General features: G+C 36.0%; 2 protein-coding genes and 1 long non-coding RNA gene across 3 annotated transcripts; all 3 read left to right on the forward strand.

Moving 5' to 3' along the window:
• The first annotated feature begins 72 nt into the window (after positions 1-72).
• On the forward strand, positions 73-5,383 carry LOC128221381 (uncharacterized). Its single transcript, XM_052929996.1, has 5 exons — positions 73-225; positions 3,926-4,083; positions 4,295-4,582; positions 5,079-5,118; positions 5,256-5,383. The coding sequence occupies exons 2-5, from the start codon at positions 4,048-4,050 to the stop codon at positions 5,381-5,383; spliced, it is 492 nt and encodes a 163-aa protein (XP_052785956.1). The 5' UTR covers positions 73-225; positions 3,926-4,047.
• A 4,078-nt stretch (positions 5,384-9,461) lies between these two features.
• Positions 9,462-16,871, forward strand: LOC128221382 (uncharacterized). The gene is made up of 7 exons (XM_052929997.1): positions 9,462-9,527; positions 9,766-9,842; positions 14,234-14,305; positions 15,232-15,325; positions 16,029-16,123; positions 16,277-16,345; positions 16,797-16,871. Exons 1-7 carry the CDS (start codon positions 9,479-9,481, stop codon positions 16,869-16,871), a joined length of 531 nt encoding a protein of 176 aa, XP_052785957.1. The 5' UTR covers positions 9,462-9,478.
• A 2,719-nt stretch (positions 16,872-19,590) lies between these two features.
• On the forward strand, positions 19,591-21,020 carry LOC128222510 (uncharacterized). Its single transcript, XR_008259163.1, has 3 exons — positions 19,591-19,685; positions 20,004-20,168; positions 20,463-21,020. It is a non-coding gene; the product is annotated as an uncharacterized LOC128222510 (long non-coding RNA).
• Positions 21,021-22,975: the final 1,955 nt, after the last annotated feature.

Here is a 22,975-nt window from a genome sequence, read left to right on the forward strand (position 1 = left end):
AGTTCGGTCATGGTTTGCTGAACGTAAATCGATTGAAATATACTAACCTGTGATTCAGTAGGAAGTAAAAATGCGTTAATAATTAATACAACTAGGAAGTTATCTTTACAGTGTAAAAATATGACACATTGTGATGTGAATGTTAACAATTTCTTTTACATATATTTATTTTCATAATGAAAAACAGTTAGTTCAGTGTCTTGTTTGAGATAATCTTTATCCAAGGTAGGACTATTATCTTTATATATTTACTTAATAGCTTTAAATGTGTTTCACTTTAACTCATAATATTAACGTAATATTGAAAACCGTGTCTCTTAGACAAATTTAGTCTCACATTTGTTGTTTAGGATAATAGTAGATATATGTGTTGTTAAGATTAAACACCATAACGCTGTTTGTTATCATTGTGATAGTTAACGTTTGGGTTTTACGGAACAGAAATTGTATTTATTTTTATTTTTTTTACTTGAGCATGAACAGCTCATCGTCACATTACACATATATGAAATACAAATATAGAATATACACACACGTTATTAAAGTCGCATTGCCGTTGAGAAGGTCTCTGTATGTGAAGATAAAACTACTGATATGTTATTTTCTGAAAAACAATTAAAACGTTCGGTACGTTCCCAGTAGACAAAAAATCCCAAATAACTATTATCCCAATTAACTGTTATCATATTTAACTATAATCCTAATTAACTATACTCCTAATTAACTGTTATCCTAATTAACTATCATCCAAATTACCAACTATACCAATAAACTTTTATCCCAATTAACTATTATCCCAATCAACTGTTATCCTAATTTACTATTGCCCCAATTAATTATTATCTCAATTAAATTTATTATAACTTTTACCTCAATTAACTTTATCCTCATTAATTATTATCGCAAATAACTGTTATTATACTTACCTATAATCCTAATTAACTATAATCCTTATTAACTGTTATCTTAATTAAATATCACCCCAATTAACAATTACACCAATACATTTTTATCCCAATGAACTATTATCCCTATAAACTGTAATCCTAATGAACTAATGTCCCAATTAAATATTTTCCCTGTTAACTATTATCCCAATTAACTGTTATTCATATATAACTATTGTCCTAATTAACAATTACACTAATGCACTTTTATCCCAATGAACTATTATCCCAATTAACTGTAATCCTAATGAACTAATGTCCCAATTAAATATTTTCCCAGTTAACTATTATCCAAATTAGCTGTTATTCATATATAACTATTGTCCTAATTAACAATTACACTAATGCACTTTTATCCCAATGAACCAATGAACTATTATCCCTATTAACTGTAATCCTAACGAACTAATGTCCCAATTAAATATTTGCCCAGTTAACTATTATCCCTATTAATTGTAATCCTAATGAACTAATGTCCCAATTAAATATTTTCCCAGTTAATTATTATCCCAATTAACTGTAATCCTAATGAAATAATGTCCCAATTAAATATTGTCCCAGTTAACTATTATCCCAATTAACTGTTATTCATATATAACTATTGTCCTAATTCACTATTGTTCCAATTTACTATTATCCTACTAACAATTGCCCCAATTAATTTTTATCCCAATTAACTGTTATCCTAATTAACTGTTATCCTAATTAACTACTATCCCAATTTACTATCTTCCCAATTAAATATTATCCCAATTAACTGTTATCCTAATTAACTATTATCCCAATTTACTATTATGTTTACTTACTAGTATCCCAATTAATTATAAACTCACTTATCCTTTCCACGATACATGTGTTCTTCTTTCATCATGTAATATTTCATATTTATCTTGGTTCAAATTGGTTTGTCCCTAAACGAGGTCACATTGTCTTATTGCTATAGTGAACACAAGGAAATTATACAATATTGTCCAACAATTATGTTGAACATTTAATTCTTGGTTACTTTGACTTTCATATCTCTTAATTAATGTACATAATTAATTTAGTTGACTTCAAAACGTATTGAAAATAATGACCAAAAAAGGTAACATTGAGACCAAGTTGGTGATATTTTTAACTTTAAGGCTTACGTTTTGTACTGTTGTTCCATGTTTCCGGTTTCCGATTGTTCGTTTTTGTTCTCTATGTCTTTGGCGTTGACCCTGTGTTATTAAACTGGGTTTCTGATTAAACCCTCGATGATTGTACTTGTTTCTGTAGTTTTTCATATAAATATTTATTTTTGGAAGTTTTCTTAAAAGGTTTTGTACTGCTTACGACTCGATTAGGATAGTGATAGCCAAATTTAAGGGCGTAATACACATCTGAACTTCCTGCTAAGTATTGTTACGAGATCATGTGAATTGTTGATACGGTTTAATTAATTGTGTGGAAATATAAGTCACAATATTTTATGAAATGTCACTGTTTACTTAGTTAACAATCAGGGGTTATCTTATAAACAACAGTAGGACAAACGAGTGTATGCAATAATAGTTCGAATAAATACTAGGCGTTATTTTCAGAAATCTGCACAGAAGATGCACTCTTACTCCCAAATACGATGTACCACAATTAATACAATTGTTTAAATTTATCGAAATGGATAAATTGATATCGTTAACAATGGTTCTTATGAAAGCAACCGTTTTAAATTTGAAAAAAAGGTGCAAACACATTGTATTCTACCTTACGAGACGAAAGTTTATCTGTTAAGGCCCACCAGTCATTTAAATCACGTAAGTTACAATCTTATTATTAGTAATTAATATTGTCCGAAGTGAAATATTAAGTAAGCGGTTAAAGGTTTATCACACAAAAGTTATGTTTGTTATACATGTGTATAAGTTGATTTTGAATTCGAGTGCCACTTTTAACATGATGTATCACGATTTATAATAATATTCGGGTAAATAAAACTCTATCCGAACTAAAGAATTCTCAAGTATTATACCATTTGCTGCTGACGATCTTTATTACAAAGCTTAAAAAACAAGAAGCGTACGATACATTGGTATATAGGATGGCCTAAAATGTAAATTTCATATCCACTTCTATATCACCATGTCTATATCATAATAATAGCGAATGCGGTAAGATGACACCCATGGTTTACATTGCACTTAACATCTGTTTTCTAACTTCCTTAATCATTGTGAATTGCATATATCTGGGTTAAATAGACACCGACATTCTGTAAAGGAACTTTCTCAAATATTTAACATTGGCAACACTCATTTTTAGTTCGAATAGTCCTCAAAGAGCAATGCGTGTGATTCACTTCTTTAATTTAATTTATACACCTTTTTCAAACAGAGGCAATAGTCTCTATCTGAATATATTCTGCTTGTAAGCCCTATCTTAAAATATCACTTTTTTATGTATTAAAAAAAAATCTATAGAAATATAGTTAAAAGAATTCACCGTTTGCAGATGCCTTTATAATAAACAACCAACTGCCTTAAATACATTCTACAGTTTAACGGTAAATCCAGAGAAGAAGGCACCATTACTGTAACATGTTTATAATCTGACCCAAATTTCTCAAAATTTATTAAAGGCCTAGTTTAGTTTAGTTTAGTGCGTGTGTGCGTTTTTGCATATGTGTGTGTATGCGTGTGTGCGTAAGTGTTCGTGTGTGTGCGTGCGTGCATGCGTGCGTGCGTGCGTGCGTTTGTGCGTGCGTGCGTGCGTGCGTGAGTGCGTGCGTGCGTGCGTGCGTGCGTGCGTGCGTGCGTGAGTGCGTGCGTGCGTGAGTGTGTGCGTGCGTGCGTGCGTGCGTGCGTGCGTGCGTGAGTGCGTGCGTGCGTGCGTGCGTGTCATTATGATAAACACATATGAACTTCTATTTGAACAATTTACAGAAAACCTTATATCTGATATGCTATAAGCTTAAATGATTGTCGGATCAAACCTGTTTTTTACTCCTTATGCAGGTGGAACATTGTGGACTCTAATCCTGCCAGATATCAGCACTGTTCAGATACCAGTTACATCGTAGCGCATACACAACAAGCAGGAGACCAGCCGTAAACTCCTTAACTGTACTAAGGGCATCATGTCTAGCGGTCCGAATCCCACAGGAGAGGAAAGGGTACGTTTTAAAATATAAAGTTGAGATGTTGTGTTGTTAGTGTTATTTATATACGAATACACATATGTTGAAAGTTAACTTGAGGCAAAAGTTGACAAACTTGATGGTTAAAATTATTGATATTGATTCATTTGTACGTAAGTTATTTTTAATGTATTGTTCTTCTATAACTCGGCAAGATGCAATGTGAAATAATGTGTTATTTTTTCAGGGGTCCGGTAAATGCAATCGCATTCAATCAAAACAAGTAGCATTTATTTGTAGTGTAGCAAACGTCATCCTAACGCTTGCGTTCCTTGTTCTGATAATAGCCTTAGCTGTTAAAAGAACATCTTTAAAACCTCAAGAAAGCTTAGCATGCATTTTATGCGACAAAATGAAGTCCAGTGTTAACACAAACCTAGGCCCAGAAGCTGCTGGTCGTTCTACTATCAAACAAAGAGACGATGGGATGTGTTGCGGACCTGCTGATAGTATTACTCAGATATTGGTTCAAATGGTAAATCATTAAGTTCATAGTTTATTTAAGCAAATCAAATAATTCCGACTAAAGCACATGTCATTATCAGGTTTTTCTGTGCTACAAAATATTAAATTATTCAAATTAAATTAACACAATGCATTTAAACACATCAAATATATTGTTAAACGTAACGCATAAATTATTGTCAATAACAATTGCAATATGTATGTGAAAAACTACAGAAACAAGCTCAGTAGCCAAACATTTATACATAGACCCCGTTTAATGGCACAGGGTAAACGCCAAAGACCCAATGATTCGTCAAACACTGTAGAATAATCACATGCTACAATGCGCTCTAAGTTTGGCTTTTGACTATTTAAATTAAACATAATGTGTCAATGCTATAGTTTTATTAAAGATAGTTAGTATTTTTACTTCATTCGTCTTCAACCTCAAAATCAGACCTGAGTTTGTTGATATGTATCTTGTCTGGCATTTATAAAGACATACATTTAATATTACTCTTCAGGAAATGGCAGCTCAGTATCACTACGGCGGTTCAGGTCAAAGTAAGTATAAGTTAAGTATTTTCCCAAAGAATGCTAACGCGGAGCCATAAACATTGAATTCATCTATTAATAAGTGCATAATTCGTGTAGGACATCTCCATCGACTACACATTGTAATGTTTTGTTACATAATACAGGTCTCACTGACATAGCAGAAGAGTATGCTACCTGTGAACGAAAAACAAACGACAAACAGCCCATCGCTAAAGCAGTTGGAATTGTGGAGTTCAAAGCTAGCGACATTATAGATGGTAATAAAAAATAACATTATATATCATATCGTTTAATATTTGTATCTATATCTCATATTATGTTAAATCTTATTCTGATTCAAGGTCACCACAAGGTTCTGTGGAACAAAAACTGTCGAACCTTTTACACCAATAACTGCGTCTGCTTTGAACTCGAAGGCGAAATTTTTGTCCGGCAGCCTGGCTACTACATTGTTTCTTCGCAGCTGAATATACGGCGACGAATGGAGACACGCACACCGATGAATGAAACAAGACCAACGACTTTAATTCATAATGTTGAGTTGCTTTCCAACGACTATAGCAGGCCTGACGTACTGATTTTCAGTCATCATGTTGATCTTCTTTCACACACATATGGAACGACTGGTGTCTTGATGAAAACCATGAAATCAGTTCAACAAAATGGTGGTTATTTTACAAGTTTCCTGTCAGCGGTTTTCAAGCTGAACAAATATGACAGGCTCTCTGTATCTGTATCCCATTCTGAATTGCTCGACATTGACAATTTCAATGATCACTTCCTGGTTTATTACACTTTCGATCTGCCATACTGAACAAAAAGTTTAATAACGTTTGATTTTAACATTACATTGATCGCCAGTGTCTCGTTATTGTGTTTAAGCTGCAACTTAACGTTCCCATAATAATAGCATTAACAATCATAAAAACAATAATAATAAAGCGAGTGCTCACCATTCCTGAACAAGAAAAACTGAAACGTATCGTCAATACGTGTATTTAAAGCTTGAATAGGTAACATCCTGCTTATCTGCTATTAAGTTTCTTGTGAAAAAATACTGTAGCAAAGTTTATTAGAATTCTGGTATTAATCTCGTTTGGTCTATCAATAATTATTTAGTTTTAGTTAATAATTTTGAAAATAGACTGTATAAGGTATCAATGCTTAATACATATGACTTCTCAACGCTCTTTATATCCACTCCACAATCTTTAGTTAAAAACAAATTGACTCCTCTTATCGAAAACAATTTTGCGAGAAAGAAAACTACTTACATGGCAGTTAATGTTAAAAAAGCTTTTTTTACTAATGATCGCTCAGATAAATATATCTATTGGACATGCACAGATGTCATTGAAGTTTTACATTTTGTGCTCAATAATTATTTTCTAAAATTCGGTAAATGTTTATATAAGCAAACAATTGGAACTCCAATGGGTGTCAATTATGCACCTTTAATTGCATATCTCTTTTTATACTGCTATGAAAGTGAATATATGTTGAAAATATCTAAGTCTGGAGATCTCTCTCTTGTTGATAAATTTAATAGTACTTTTAGATATATTCTAAGTTGAAATAACTCTGTGTTTACAGATAATATTCAATCAATATACCCTTCACAATTGCAATTTAATAAATCTAATACATTCATTATAAAAGCATCCCATTTAGATCTGCCACTCGAAGTAAAGGAAGATAAATTGAGTATCAATATTTATGATAAACGTAATGATTTTAATAATAATAATAATTAATTACCCTTCTTAAGATGGAGATGTTCCTAGTTCACCATCATATGATGTTTTTATTGCACAGTTGATAAGATTTGCTAGAATATGTACAGAGGTAAAACAATCAGCTCTCGCAGTAAACTTATTATGGAAAAACTTCGAAAACAGGGTTTCAGATATCATAAATTAAGGAAAACTTTCTCGAAATGTATTAATGGTCATTATAATCTCATATCAAAGTACAATACTATTCTTAAATCGCTGATTGCTAATAGTATTGTTAATCCCGATTTTTATGGTGATGTTTGAAATAAAATTAAAATGTTTCCAGCAGGTAGTTGGGCAGATAGACTCAATGAATTGGATTTTATTTAAACCGTGAATATAAAGGCAACATTTTGAAGAGCACTTGCCTTCTAGTTTTTGAAGATGAATTCCTGAAACAAAATATACGGTTGAATATGCAGCTGGAGTTGGGATCTCTAATCATAGAAGTACTTAGGGTTTACCTTTAGGTTTACTATTTTTTGTTTTATTGTTAAGTTTCTTCAAGTTAGTGCATATTTTGACAATATTTACCGTTTGCGTTCTATCTTGATTTAGGTTTGTTGGGATAAGAGTGAGGTTTGTTCACATAAACTGGTTTAAACCCCCAGTAATTTTACATTTAACTGACTATTCCAAGGCGGTACCTAGCAATCCTTGATAAACATACCTAAATTGTTTATATATAGTGTATATGCACTGTGTTGCTTGTGGAGTTTTGTGCTGTTCTTCCATGTTTATTGTTTGTGATTTTATGTTCTATGTCTTTGGCGTTTACCCAGTGTCATTAAACCGGGTTTATGTTTAAACGTTTTGCTACTGAGCTTGTTTCTGTAGCTTTTCGCATAGATATTTAAAGAAGTGTTATCATGAACACAATGTGAAATACATTTCAAGACAATTTATGACAAAGATGTTGTGCTTTTTAAGTAATTTGGTATGTACGACATAAGAGTCAAATGGTTTGCATTTCGGCAATATTGGTTCACATTATATAAACATTGCAGTATTTTAATTAAGACATGTATTTGTCCCACACCTACATCCTATTGTCTTGCAAAGTGTTTTCATGTTAAAGCAAAGTGTGATACAACTCATTGCAAGGAAATACCCGTGTTACCACTGCATATTCTTGATATTGTTATTCATAATGCATTAAAATGTTGTTTGTTTTTACAATATCTGTCCGTTACTGTTTACGGTATTTTTGTCCCTTATGCAACTTTATTTATAAATTGTGTACTGTAAGTTTCATACTGCTATGCCTATTTAACATAATCACGATTTGCATATTTGTGTTTCTTTCTTGCCGTTTACCTTCACATTTCTTTACTTATTAAGTCAGCAGCTTTTGTGATTAATTGATTCATACAGACATAGACTATTGGTTGTTTTTGTTTTTCGTTAGTTTTGTTATTCGTTTATAATAAAAATCATAATGTTTATTAATAACCTCTGGCTTATAAGGCTTTATATTTATAAAAAAAATGTGAATAAAGTTTATTGTTTTATTGCGGTTGCTTAGGGAATTGATCGCTTGTTTTTATATTATATTTCTTTGATTGCTCAACTTGTTGTTTATGACATTGGTATTTATTCGATGTGATTTATAAATACAATCAGAAACCAGTACAAGGCGAAGTCAAATCTTCAAACCTCTCCATACGGGCTATGCATTCATTTCTCATTAAGGACAATGCAGTGTTACCTCAATCCATAGTTTACGCATTCATTTCTCATTAAGGACAATGCATTGTTACCCCTCCCCACGGGGTATGCATTCATTTCTTATTAAGGAAAATGCATTGTTACCTCTCCCCACGGGTTATGCATTCATTTCTCATTAAGGACAATGAAGTGTTACCTAAATCCATGGATTATGCATTCATTTCTCATCAAGTACCATTTTGCCATGTGTAACTCATTCACTTCTTGTTCAGGGTAAAGAATCGTTACCTCTCTTAAGACTCATGACTAAACAATCTATCTATGGCAAATGCTATAACAAACGATGTAATATGAAATGATGCGACACATTTTCAAGCGTAGCAAGACTATTGAAAAAATGCAAAGCTTAATAATTGAGTTAACAGCTTTAAACATTTCAAGATATTTCATAAGTTCAACTTTGGTGTACAATTTGTACGCTGGCATTATATTAGGTGCAGGCCTGGCCTGGATGAATTTTTCAACTCCCATTATCTATTTGGACCACTAGCGATGTCTGTAACTAGCCACATTTCGAATTTGACAACAAAGATAAGGCCGAACAGATTCTTTGTTTAACGTATTCATGCGTGTTTGGTTTAAACGACCAAAACCGACAAAGTACAATTTAACTCGAATATCTACAAACAACAAAGAAAAACTGAGTTCAATAATTATATTGATAATAGTGAAATTTGATAGAATGTCCTGTGCGGTTGTCAGCTTTGAAAATCTTGTCCTTTCGCTAAACAATAATTTCACTTTAGTATGGCCCCAGGCGAATTATGGGATCGACCGAGGTTTACATTTAGAACATAATAGATAATATAAAGCAAACACATTTGATAGGCGCTTAACAGAAGCCTTATCGAACGTCTTAGGACATGCTCTACGTTGTTATAGGAATAAGCCTTCTTGTGCGCGCTTCTGAGGGTAAATATTGAATACATATTGTAATATTCTAATGTCGTCTTTCATTGCTAAATCAGTGAATTGTTATCGGTATTAAAATATAATGACCATATGGGTGTTTGACAAGGCTGAAAATATATTTAGATATGTTTCAAGAAAAACAAAATCAATACATATATATTGCCATCATTTCCATATTTGTCCCGGATACGTCTACGTTTCTAAGCATGCACTATGAAAACACCAATATCACTTACAGGTTTGTTGTGTTTAAAATGCAACGATGTTGCCCAGCCGAGACATTGTACGACTGTCGTTGAATGTCCGCACTCGGATGTAAGTATGCTTGTTATTTCAACGAACGCCGTTGGATGTCCGCTGTCTGACGTTAGTAGGTTTGATAGTTGTACGACCGTCGTTAGATGTAAGCTGTCTGACGTAAGTAGGTTTGCTAGTTGTACAACCGTCGTTAGATGTTAGCTGTCTGACGTAAGTAGGTTTGCTAGTTGTACGACCGTCGTTTGATGTCCGCTGTCTGACGTGAGTCGGTTTGCGAATTGCACGGCCGTCGTTTAATGTGCAAAGTCTGGTGTAATTGTGATTTCACATTATTCAAGCGCCGTTAAATGTCCGCAGACTTACATAAGTAGGCTTGCTTATTGTACTACCGTCGTTAAATTACCACAGTTTTACATAAGTAGGCTTGCTTATTGTACGACCGTCGTTTAATGATGACAGCCTTACACAAGTAAACCTGCTTATTGTACGATCGTCGTTTAATGACGACAGTCTTACATAAGTAGGCTTGCTTATTGTACGACCGTCGTTAAATTACCACAGTTTTACATAAGTAGGCTTGCTTATTGTACGACCGTCGTTTAATGAAGACAGTCTTACACAAGTAAGCCTTCTTGTTGTACGACCGTCGTTATGACTCGCGATTTTCACCGAACACCGGCCGGACACCGGCCGGACATCCGTGGCGTTTGTTGCTTAAAACCGCATCGGTGGCAGCTCGGTGAAATTTTAACTTCGGAGCTAAATTTCAACGGGCTCTCACCGAGCTCCCTCATCGCAGCCCCATCGTAACCACATCGGAAAACACGTCGGCCGGTGCACGGCCGAGTATCGGCCGGTGTCCCGTGCATCTGAGACAACCAGAGGACGAGTTTTTTTTTAACGGACACCAGCCGAACTCCGACCGAGCTCCGGCCGATGTGGGACAGAGCCTTGGAAAGTATAGTACCGGTGGCTGACCGATGTAAGGGACACCGGCCGTTGCTCGGCCGGAACTCGACCGGAACTCGGCCGTAACCCGGCCGGATATCTCTGCTAGTATATATATATGATCCGTTCCCTGCTGCTTGCACATCTTCGAGCACGGCTTGGTCTCGCCATGCACCCGCGATGAACTGGCCCTGCTCATCTTCCCGGTCGAGATCGGCATTCTGGATGTTGGGGTAACGAGTCCTCATGAGGTTGTGAAGGGTCATGCAGGCCATGACGGTCTTAGTAACTGTCGACGGTCTCATTTCCAGGGTTGTTAGAAGACGTCTGAAGCGATTGGCAAGTATACCAAACGCATTTTCAACCACATGGCGTGCCCTGGAACACCGGTAATTGAAGAACCGCTCGTCCCGTGCCAGGTGACGATGAGGGTAGGGCTTTAACATGTATTGCCGAAGGGGGAAGGCGTCGTCTCCTACCATGTAGTAGGGTGTGTCCCGGTCGTCATTAGGCAGCGAATCCGGTTGGGGTGTCCGATCGTTCCCTCACAAAGACCTTGCTCTAGCCGCGACCGGTTAAAGATGCCGGCATCGGAACACGACCCTGGTGACCCCACATCCACCCAGATGAACTTGTAGTTCGAGTCTACCACCGCAAGCATGACGATAGAAAAGAAGCCTTTATATTTGTAGTAGAGTGAGCCACTCTTGGGGGGCTTCTTGATTGCGACGTGCTTCCCATCGATCGCGCCACAAGAGTGGGGGAAGTTCCACCTGTCTCCGAATCCCTCGGCCACCGGGCGCCATTCATCTTCTGTCTGGGGAGTGGCCCACATCTCATCCTCGTATACGTCGTAGATGGCCTGACACACCTCGGGGATGAAAAGGGCGATGGTGTTGTGTGGGACACGAAACGCAAACGCAAGATCGTGGTACCTGCTTCCGGTCGCCAAAAACCTCAAGGTGATTGCCAGCTTCAGTCCAGGGTCCAAGGGGGTTCGATGCCTGCAACAGGAGAGGATGAAATATGATTAAACCTTAGCAAGAAAATAATGTTTGGAGGGAATTTTGTTTGCAAAATACGGATTAACTTACGTTGTACTCTTGGTAATGCGGGGGCCAACTCGGTTAAGCAACTCATAGTACATCTGTGGCTCCATGCGGAGGAAGGCTTTGAAGTCGGCAGCGTGCTCGGCCTCGAGTTCCTTCATGAGAGTCTCGTACTGGCCGAAAAGGGGTCTGCGTAGGATAAACTCTCGCACCCACTAGCGTCTTTCTCTTCTGCGGGCCCTCTGTCGCTCCCTCTCGGCGGCTTCTAGTATTGCCGCCAGGAACAGGTTGTACTGGAACCTTACTTGAGCCAGTTCGTGTTCGAGCAGTGCCATTCGAAGTCTCCTCGGTGCAGCCATAGTGATGAACTGACAATGTCAGGAAGGAAGAACGGAATAGCTCGGCACCCAAGTCCGTGTTACATCGGACGAGCATCGGCCGGTCATTGTTCAAAGCCCGTTAACAACCCGGCCGGCGATCGCACGGTGTCCTGTTACCTGCTCGGGTACCGGCCGTATTCCTTCCGATGTCCGGCCGACCTCCGGCCGGTAGTTGCTGCCACATCGGCAGAAAAAACTCGCATTTTGAGAGAGACTCCGTACGGTCACCGGCCGGTGTTCGGTCGGTCACCTGAAGATGTCCGGACGGAGTCCGTTCACGTCACCGAGCTCTGCTTCCGATGAGGAGAGCTCGGTGGCACCAAAAATATCCACCGAGCTCTACCGATGCCGGACATCGGCCGGGCTATGTGACTGGGCCATTAATGACGACAGTTTTACTTGAGTAGGCTTGCTTGTTGTACGACCGTCGTTAAATTACCACAGTTTTACAAAAGTAGGCTTGCTTATTGTACAACCGTCGTTAAATTACCACAGTTTTACATAAGTAGGCTTGCTTATTGTACGACCGTCGTTAAATTACCACAGTTTTACATAAGTAGGCTTGCTTATTGTACGACCATTGTTAATTGACCTTAGTTTTACATAAGTAGGCTTGCTTGTTGTTCGATCGTCGTTAAATTACCACAGTTTTACATAGGTAGGCTTGCTTATTGTACGACCATTGTTAATTGACCTTAGTTTTACATAAGTAGGCTTGCTTGTTGTTCGATCGTCGTTAAATTACCACAGTTTTACATAAGTAGGCCTGCTTATTGTACGACCGTCGCTTAATAACCGCAGTCTTACACAGGAATATTTTCTAATTGTACGACCGTCGTTAAATGACAAAAGTCTTACAAAAGTAGGTTTGCTTTTTGTACGACCGTCGTTAATTGACCACAGTCTTGCATTAGTATGGTTGGTTATAGTCCAACCGTCGCTAAATGACCGCAGTCTTAAAACATAGGTTTGCAAATTGTATCATCGTCGTTGAACGTCCGCAATCTTACGTAAATATGTTTGTTAATCATATACGCGTCTCAAAATCTCCGCATTCTAAAACTTCGTTAAAAACGTCATTGAATAACTGCGGTCAGAATTACGTTGGTTTTCTACGTTGTAAGATTATCGCTGATAGTCCGTACTTTGACGTGAATGGATTATTGTACAACTGTTCCCGAATGTTTGTATTTTGGCGTTCGTATACTCTCTAGTTGTGCAGCACGGGCGTACGTAATTTGGTTCAAGCAGATTTGATATTCGCAGTGTGACGTTTTCAAGTTTGTTTATCGTATAACCGCCGTTGAATTGAATAACAACATACTGGTAAAAGAGGGTTTGCAAATCGTAAACCCGTCTTTTAAAGTCTGCAATTTGAATTAAAAAGTTTAAGTTTGTTAATTGACAGTTATCGTCGAGTGACTGCTGTTTAACGCCAGTATCTTTGTCAATTATGCAACCGTTAATGGATGAATACAATTAGACGAACGAATGGTTGCTAAATGAATAACCATCGTTAAATGGCGTATAGACGCTTATTCTACAACAGTTATTGAGTGTCCGCCGTCTGACGTAGGTAGATTTTCTACAATCGGATGTCAATGGTGTTTCTATTTGTACATCCGTCGTTAAAAGGATGCAGATGAACGTATTTAGGTTTGTAAGTTCACAACCATTATTGTATCACCGTAATTGTTCACCTGGAGGATAATAACAAGTCCGTCGTAAAATGTCCAAGATTTGACGTTTGACGTTTGAATGTTTGCTTACTTTGCAACCGCCCAATAGATCTGAGTGTGGCGGGAAACGTGTTTTGGTAATTGCAGATTCATCACATTTAAGAATTGAAGATTCATTTTTAAGCTATGTTAAATTACGAAAGAAAAACCCTCTAAAAAGTGGTTATGATTAGCACGTCTGTTCTTGAAACAAAATAAAAAAACGATGGTTCGGCTATTGGTGTCGTCTCGTGTCGGTCGATTTTTAAAAACTTAAATCTTGTCAATAACTTAAAACAGTTATCGTCAATATACATTTGAACGTAGTTTCTATATTTTTTTATTGTTTTCAGGTATGTTACGTTGACCGATCTGTAAATGACATTGGAGAAACTAGTTACATTTTAGGATGTTCACCTGCAAATGTAAGTACCGTTCGACTTTAGAGGGACGTGCTTTCTTAACTAATGCATTTGTTTCGTATATCCAAAATCGCAGGAGTTCGAGAATTCTCTTTAATAAACAAAAGCAAATAAGTCTATTCAATTGCCTGCTGACTAGGCGTATATTGACTAGACAAATCAATTGTGAACTATTATTTGACTTTACTATCAACATGGAAATTAGGCGTAAAAGCCTGTCGTTTATCAAAAATAATGTTCAAAGTATTGCGTATTTTCAGCACATAAACATACAATTTCTAATCACAATTTTAATCATAGTGGTATTTTTCGTAACCTCATTAAGAATTATCATATAAACTATAGTTAAGATAATTAAGCGTATAAAGATCAAATTTTCTTTCAATACTACAAACGCCGCTGTATTACTAACAATGCACAATAACAACAAAAACGCAATGGTTTATACAATGCAAAATAACGTGTTTCTTATCTTAAGCATATTATTTAAGGTGGTTATTCAAAAACTGGATTTATATAATCGAACAAAAATTAGGCATAACAAGCTTAAGTCTCTTTTTTCATTTATTCAAAATACTTACACAATTCATTTACTTCGTGATTACAATAAAAATGATATTTCAAAGGTCTGAAATTACTTTAAGATAATAATATTATACTAATTATACCAAAACAAAATTGTGCGCCTAGTTTAATTTTAGAGTCTGTAATTTCTTAAAGATAAAAATAGTATTTAAATTTTAACAACACAACATATTGAGCTATGCTTAATCATGTCACAAAGGACTTTGAAAATTAAGCCAATTACCGGTATTCATTATCATCTGAAATTATTTTTAAACAAAGGTAAAACAAGTGTCTCTAACACTAAAATATGGATTTTCAGAAACATTCATGGGCATAGGTGTTTCAGATCTAAATAATTCCAGATTTGCACCAACATTACCTCAACGTCCCAATCCAGCAGATGTACAAACTGTTGTGGATCCAATTTATGTAATCATCAGGCGTGTGGAGAACCGGGTAAGATCTGCATACACATATTATCGATTGGTAAAAAATTAATTCACATGGTACCAATGGGAAAGATTGTTATACACATAGTACCGATGATTAAGATTTTAAGTCACGTGGTACCGATGGGTCAAAATTTAATACGTATGGAATGGAGTAAGATTTTAATACGCGGTAGCAAATTAGGAGTTTAAGTCGAATGGTCCCGATGGGTAAGATTTTACTTCACATGGTACCGATGTGTTTGGTGAACTGTGTAAGTTTTAGCCCGCGTGACCAAGATTCGTAGTGAACTAGGGTTTGATAGTAGCCCATGTAATACAAATTACATGATTATGAAGTACCAGTCGGTATTACTTAGGCTTCATGTGATTCCAAAGCTCTTGTGTTATGAACCGGGAAAGTTTTAGCTCACGTGATACAGAATATTCGGGTACATTTGAACATGATTTAAATATATGATGTTGTTCAGAGCACAGTTAAGTATTATTGTAATTCAGTAGTTGGTGTTTAAAACGGGTTCCTTTAGCTCGTGCAGAAAAAATAAGTAATTTAAACTGAGTAACAGTATAATAAGGCTGATAAGCAAATGGATTTTGTAAATGAATAAATCCAATTTGCCAACGCAAAGCAGTATTTTAGTGAACCGGTTAATCGATATGATTAGGAAGTCTGTTTGCGAAGTGGCATTCATTCGATATATTGTTTCCAGACTACCCTTCCGACAGGGGCCTTATTTGCTACAGCTGCCATGATCCAGTACCAGCCGGCAGATGTCACAATATTGAATTTTGTAGGAGTGGAGAAGTAAATAGTTTATTATAGTTTACGTGTTTCCGGTACAGACGTATACATTGGTTTCAAAATTTACAAATCGTACTCATAACAATTATAATTGACGTACAAAACAATGCATGTTATTCTATAGTATAACGATAATTTATAAGGTATACTTTGCAGGAATGTAGCGTCACTGGGAATCAACTATTTGGAACCATGGTTTTCACGTCCAAGTGCCAAAAGGCCTTTGTAAGTGTGTTTATTTCGAAGTTGTATGCTTATACGTATACTATGCAAAATGGAAGTAAGTTCTCCTTTCTGCTGTTCTAGGTAGTGCCTGGAAGTGCAATGGTTCTACTACTTGATTGCTTTGTACACTAAAATGGCGTCATCTATTCTCGCTAGAAAAGACCGAAGGAGCGATGGAGCCGTAACGGTTGCCTATTAAGTTCAAAAGTTGATGTTTATGTTTTTTCGTAAACCGTTAGTAACGGTTTAAACCATAAAACATTAATTTTCGAACGGAAATATGAATATCTGCAATCTGATCTTTTGTCAGCCATCTTTTAGCATTGGTTAGCAGATATTCACGCAAATATTTGCTCTTTCCAAGACAAAGACTAAAACAATTGTAAAAACGGTATATAACTTTGAGAGTGCAGATTTAAAGTAGTCACTTGCTGGTCTTGTAAAATTCCAGTTTGAAAACAAGTTTCGACAAATTGTTTACTGTTTGGGTGACCGTGCAAGGCAGTATTCCAAATACATGTTGTAGATTTCCTTGAGTTATTGGCCATCGCTGTAGTTTTATGGGTGCCGTGTGGTGGCAATAAACAGTCGGTCCGAACTCACAATTTATGTTGTTATAATACCGAGCCTTACAATGACTAAGTACAGTATTATTTAACTTAAATCACCCTAAATATTTTAATCATTAAGGCCAGGGATTGTCCCTGCTGTTTTATTGTATTATCAATAAAGAGTGTTGATGCATGGGTAGTATCTCAAAGTGGTACAAGTTAATTTTGTGTTTAAAGATTGTCTCTCATACGTAATCTGTTATAACTTGTGCCTTTAAACAGTACGATTGTTTTGAATGACTATTAATATTTTCCTTGTTGCTTCAATCGTAGTTCTACAACTTAAGAATATTAAGCTAACATATTTGTTATGACAATACAAGCATTCGTTTGGTGCATGTATCGGGTAATCTAAATTATGAACTGTTCCCATAAAACCTAAAGGCATTTAAAATTACATTTTTTTCGATTTATGACTTACCAATAAACTTTCATTTAAGGCTTGTGTGACTCACCATTCCGGTGGTGTACTGGTCGGAAAGCGAGACAAACTTAATGAACGATCCTACGCTGACCAAGGCTGCGACTCGTGCTGTAACGCCGACCTTTGCAATCAGCAATGCTTAACACAGGTCCAGGGTTAGTTTCAGAAGTCATGTGTAAAAACATTGTTTCGTGGACAACGATAATATAGACAAGTATATAAGCTTAGACGTAGTTACTCTTATTGGCACCATGTTGCGCGAGCGTGTGGTCTAGTGTTATGGGAGGGACCGAAGAACCCGGAGTAAACCCACTTCTCCGGCTTAGTTACCATCAATCAAACTAACATGACCCGAAAAACGAACACATCAATGTTACATTTAAATTCAAATAAAGGGACAAGACACCAGATGGTCACAAAATCGGCAAAAACAGTTTTCCATGAAAACAAACTTACACTTGTCAAAGTCAGCTAGTATGAGGGCGATACATATTTTACGTGATAAGAAGAATAACTCAAACAATCATCTGTATAGTTTCCCAGTTTTACAAAAAATCGTGGCATTGCTTTTCCGAAAACTTGCAATTCATGTGGCCGTTTCATGAACTAAAGTATCGGTAAGTGTTCAGAGATCAATATATTCACCGATGTTGATCTGTCGGGCTCTTGTTTACGTTTTTTGCAGCATAATTTTACTTTCTAGCAATGCCATTTATTCCATATTTAGCATATTTTTACGTGGTAGACAAATGCTGCTGCTAAAGATTCATATGTCGTTAGCGATGTTATACATCAGTAAAATAAGATTCAACGCGTTGAACAGAGCGATATCAATTTTATGTTAGTGCTGACCATTTTCTTTCTTTCTTTGAATAAACATACGGTTTTTGAAAAAGTTAATCATTCTGATATCGAAAGTGGGATCATAATTGTTGGCAGCAAACCATTTTTCTATGTGTTATTGTGATATTGTCAAAGCGTATGTGTGTATAAATTGCAGCGTATGCCGATTGCTCTGAGATACACAGAGCTCACCCAGATCTACCTTCTTCAATCTATGTCATCACAACCTGGAACACAAGTAGTCAAGCAAAGGTGGTCTGTGATATGGATACGGACGGAGGGGGGTGGACGGTAATATAAACGATTTGATGTATAACTAGGAATTGTGTTTTGAAGTAAAATGCTTTATGTTAAATGTCCCCGTTTGTACGTTACTGTAAAGTGTTTGTTCAATAGTGCTGTTGCTGCAATATATATTAAAATATAGCTCTGATATACTAGTGTAATGTGCCTGTAAAATTCCATTCTTTAAAGTAATTAGCTTTAAAGGTACTGTGAATTAAGTGGAGTGAGTAAACAAACATTTAAGTAATAGTTTAAAAATGAACTAAATCTATTTTGATCCACGTGCCCTTTTTAGTCTTCCTAAATAGTAACAAAACGACCACAGTATGACACGTTCGGTAAATTTGTATCTAACAATGGAGGGGTGTGGGAGTTCAAACAGAGCCTTTTTTCAAAACAAACTAAATTATAAACTTCTCTACTACCCGAAAGTCACTCGTAGACCTTTTTCGTACACACCTTAAACTTCCAAATGCTTTAAAGTTCGTTGTCAAAACAGTATTTGTACATCAAAATGCACGCGTGTTGGTGTGACCTGTTCTCATGACGCTCACTACTTCGTAAGATACAGTTGATCGCAACGATTTTTGAATGCTATTTCTTTCAAAAAGTTATTTATTTCTTTGTGCACACATATAATTATACATATACTTGTTGGGGCAGCTATACAATAAACCATTTAAAACCAATAAGCTAGAGACACAAACATATACACAACACACATCGCCATTGACCAATTAACCACACCCTGATCAAATTAGCTTTACAGATGAATTATTGAATAATCACCTTGGTATTGTCGTTAATTTGAACCGATTTGGGGGGGGGGGTAAACTAGCGTTTATGGCCGTACCCGCACACTTTTTAATTCTTTTAATTTTCAATACTTAAAAGAATACACAAATAAGCCTCTTATGAACACGAATCATTTGAAAACAACGAAGAATAAAGAAAAACACAATACATAAACCGATAATTATTTAAAGTAACCACCGTCCGGATACAAACATCGCCTGTCACTGAATGAATCATACCGTACTATTTGTTTAAAAACGTTCTAGAGACCCAATATGTTTTCAGATGTTTCAGCATCGCGTCAACGGAAGTGTCGATTTCTACCGGAACTTCTTTTCCTATGAGGCCGGGTTTGGTTCACTAAGTGGGGAGTTTTGGCTTGGTAAGACGTCAGTGTAGGATTATTTAACATAGTACAATATCACAACTGACTGATGGCCTTTTAAGTCTTAGAAATAGTAAATACATACTCGTGTGCGTTTTATTTACGGAAATATATTACAAAGACTGGTGATACAATAATAATGAATAAATCATATAACGAACCTTCAGGTTGGGTCGACAGGTCGCACCATAAATATGGTTATTTCATATACCTACACATCATCCTGTGTAAAATCCTTTACTGTAATACTAGAGGTTATATCTCTTGAACTTTTTAGAAATAAATTTACATATATGAAGGTTTTTCACATATTAGGATTGTCCCTGGTGCATGAGATGACGTCAAGAACAACCAACGAATTACGAATCGATATACAAAGAGCTAATGGAAACCTCGGATATGTAGTTTATCCTAGGTTCCGAATAGAGGCCCCTCCAACATACATATTGCGCATTGGAAACAAAACAGACTACAGCGGAAGTATATAGTATATGTATTATAAACGATATTATTATTTCGACAATTCAACACAATTGTTATGTCGTTGAATTAAGTTACGCACATTTAATTTAAAGGTTTTCTTAGAAATTCAAATTTTATTTGACTGGCGCCTGCCGCCTTTGGATCTTTTTCTGAATATGTATCATTACTAATCAGGGACACTGATAAAGCAGGTGGTCGTAGGATACGATCGTTGATAAAAGTACTTATTCCCGTACATACACTTTATGCTTGAAAACAAATACAATCTGTTAAACTAGTTTATTGTTTCAGTTTCATCTGCAATGGCTGATGATCTCACGAGCACACACGGGGCAATTAATATGGCGTTCACGACCTTTGATAGGGACAATGACCTATATGGCGGTAACTGTGCTTCCGTATATCATGGGGCGTGGTGGTACAATGTTTGCTTTCGCGTAAACTTAAACGGAGATTATCTGACACCTGGAACGTATTCACACTCTTCAATGTCGTTCATAGATGAATATTTATCTTTAAAAACCAGCCGAATGATGTTCAGAACCACGTGACGTTGTCTGAAAACTTAGCACAAAAATTTATTGAAAATCTGCATTCTCACATATTGAACGTTTTGACAACTTTTTAATTTCTTGTCTTGGAACGAGCCAATTTTTGCAAAAATCCAGTTATATAAGACTGCTGACAAAAAATAGATCGAAGATTTTTATATTTAAGTTCAAAAATTGATGTTAAATGCATTTCTATTAAACCGTTAGTAACGGATTAAGCCATAAAATATTATTTTTCGAACGGAAATATGAAAATCTGATCTTTTGTCAGCAACCTTTTATCATTGGTCTGCAGATATTTACGCAAAAAATGCTCTTTCCGAGACAGAATATACAAATGTTGTAAAAATGGTACATCTGTGAGAGTGCAGCTTTGAAGCTTTGGTCCAAGTTCGTTCACTCTTACGTCGAGAGTGAAAAACGTGTTATATTGTTGAATACTACTTCTACAACAATATTGTAGAAGTGTGTTGGATCTGCTGCAAATAGCTGATACTAAATATTTATACATCGTTTGAACTCTATGAATAAATGGCGGTAATTAAATTATACAACACGCAATGGTGAACTTTAAGTGATTTGGTCTTGCGCCTTCTGCCTTTAATAAGACAGAGTCTTTGTTAATGTTATTGGATGCTGGGTTTATTAAAGTTGTTTCGGCTATATTATCAACATAACTAAGTCTTTAAATGTATGTATATACATGTACAATATATGAATGACAGCTATACATGATTAAACACGGTTGAGAGGGTTTGTTTTGTTTTGTCTGTACATAAACTCCCATTTCAGAACGAAAACAAGTAAAATGTGGCGGGACCTTTTTATATTTATAACAAAGCTATTCACTTATAAGGAATGCTAATCATTGAGCGTTTCCCGTGACACCATGAAACAAAACAGTGACGTCACAAGTTACTCTCGTAATTGAAATTACTTAAACAACGGATACTACAGGTTTATTTATGGCTTAAATCGAAGCATATTAATTTTATAAATTAACATTTTGAAACTGTCAAACATTGACTCAACAAAGAATACATTCAATACCGACACTTTAATTATACTGTAACGTCGGAACATGTATTAATATTATATAACAGCATGGTCTTCATATGACCAGCTACAACTACAGCGAGATTACCGATGTGACAATGTTGAATGCTAGACAACATTTGTACATGTATTCTTGTTTTATAACATCCTTAACCTCATTTGACAGCCCACACTAGGGCTCACTCGGTTAGATTAACGTGGTTGTTATACGCTACATATACAGGTACATGAACATGTTACTTTTCTGTTCAATACGTAACGCATGTTTTTGTGTATGTCTTACATAATTATAATTGCATGTATGATAGCACTAGGAAGGATTTAAGCGCAAACAGCGAGTATACACTAGAAACTCAACTGCGCCTTTTGCCTGTTCATGTACACGGCGTATATTTCAATCTCCCAATCAGTTATACTGATTAATTTAATAGGAATAAGCAAGTCAAGTAAAACGAATGTGAAAACTGCAAAATCCTCGCGTTGAATTGTGTGTCTCCTAGGTATACGTTTTTTTTATTCGTGATTGTTGGGATAAGAGTGAGGTTGTGATCACATGCTGGTTTACCCCCAGTGCTGTGCTGTTGTTCCATGTTTCTGGTTTGCGATTGTTTGTTTTGTGTTTAATGTCTTTTGCGTTTACCCAGGGCAATTAAACGGGGATATGTTTAAACGTTCGGCTACTGAGCTTGTTTCTGTAGGATTTCATATGAATCTTGTTTGCTCTGGTATGATTGGCAATGATCAATGTCCCTTTAAACAGGATCTTGGTTATATTTCGGCTACTTCGCTTGCGCGTTTTTAATTCATTCAGAAGTGCAATAAGGAATGAAAGACAATTATACAAAACAAAAACAAATTAAGGATAAAGGCGAAACACATACCAACGATTTGTTACCAATTTGCATAACCTAAACCAATTCCCCACCCTCCAAAATTATCCAATTAGCGGTAGGTAGTCAAGAATTCTTTAATCTAATTGATTCTACATGATATTGTGTCAATAAATACCACTAAAAGGAGAAAAAAACACACACAAAACAAGAATCTGATGACAGTAAAAAGTAAGTGTCGGGCGGAAAAAAAGGGTAGGTCGGAAAGCAGACAAATGTCTCTGTTAGATGTTATCTGTGACATTGTCATATTTTATAATTATATTACAGTTTATGCATTTATATCTGGTTGTTGAAAAATGCGTTA

This window comes from Mya arenaria, chromosome 16 (genome assembly GCF_026914265.1).
Source record: "Mya arenaria isolate MELC-2E11 chromosome 16, ASM2691426v1".
NCBI lineage: Eukaryota > Metazoa > Mollusca > Bivalvia > Myida > Myidae > Mya > Mya arenaria.

Excerpts from the sequence above, each read along its gene's own strand:
- LOC128221381 (XM_052929996.1), top strand. The coding sequence starts at position 4,048 with ATGTCTAGCGGTCCGAATCCCACAGGAGAGGAAAGG. Across the intron at positions 4,084-4,294 it reads ATCCCACAGGAGAGGAAAGG|GGGTCCGGTAAATGCAATCG; the intron begins GTACGTTTTAAA and ends TTATTTTTTCAG. Across the intron at positions 5,119-5,255 it reads CTACGGCGGTTCAGGTCAAA|GTCTCACTGACATAGCAGAA; the intron begins GTAAGTATAAGT and ends TACATAATACAG.
- LOC128221382 (XM_052929997.1), top strand. The coding sequence starts at position 9,479 with ATGCTCTACGTTGTTATAGGAATAAGCCTTCTTGTGCGCGCTTCTGAG. Across the intron at positions 9,528-9,765 it reads TCTTGTGCGCGCTTCTGAGG|GTTTGTTGTGTTTAAAATGC; the intron begins GTAAATATTGAA and ends TATCACTTACAG. Across the intron at positions 14,306-15,231 it reads TAGGATGTTCACCTGCAAAT|ATTTGCACCAACATTACCTC; the intron begins GTAAGTACCGTT and ends AAATAATTCCAG.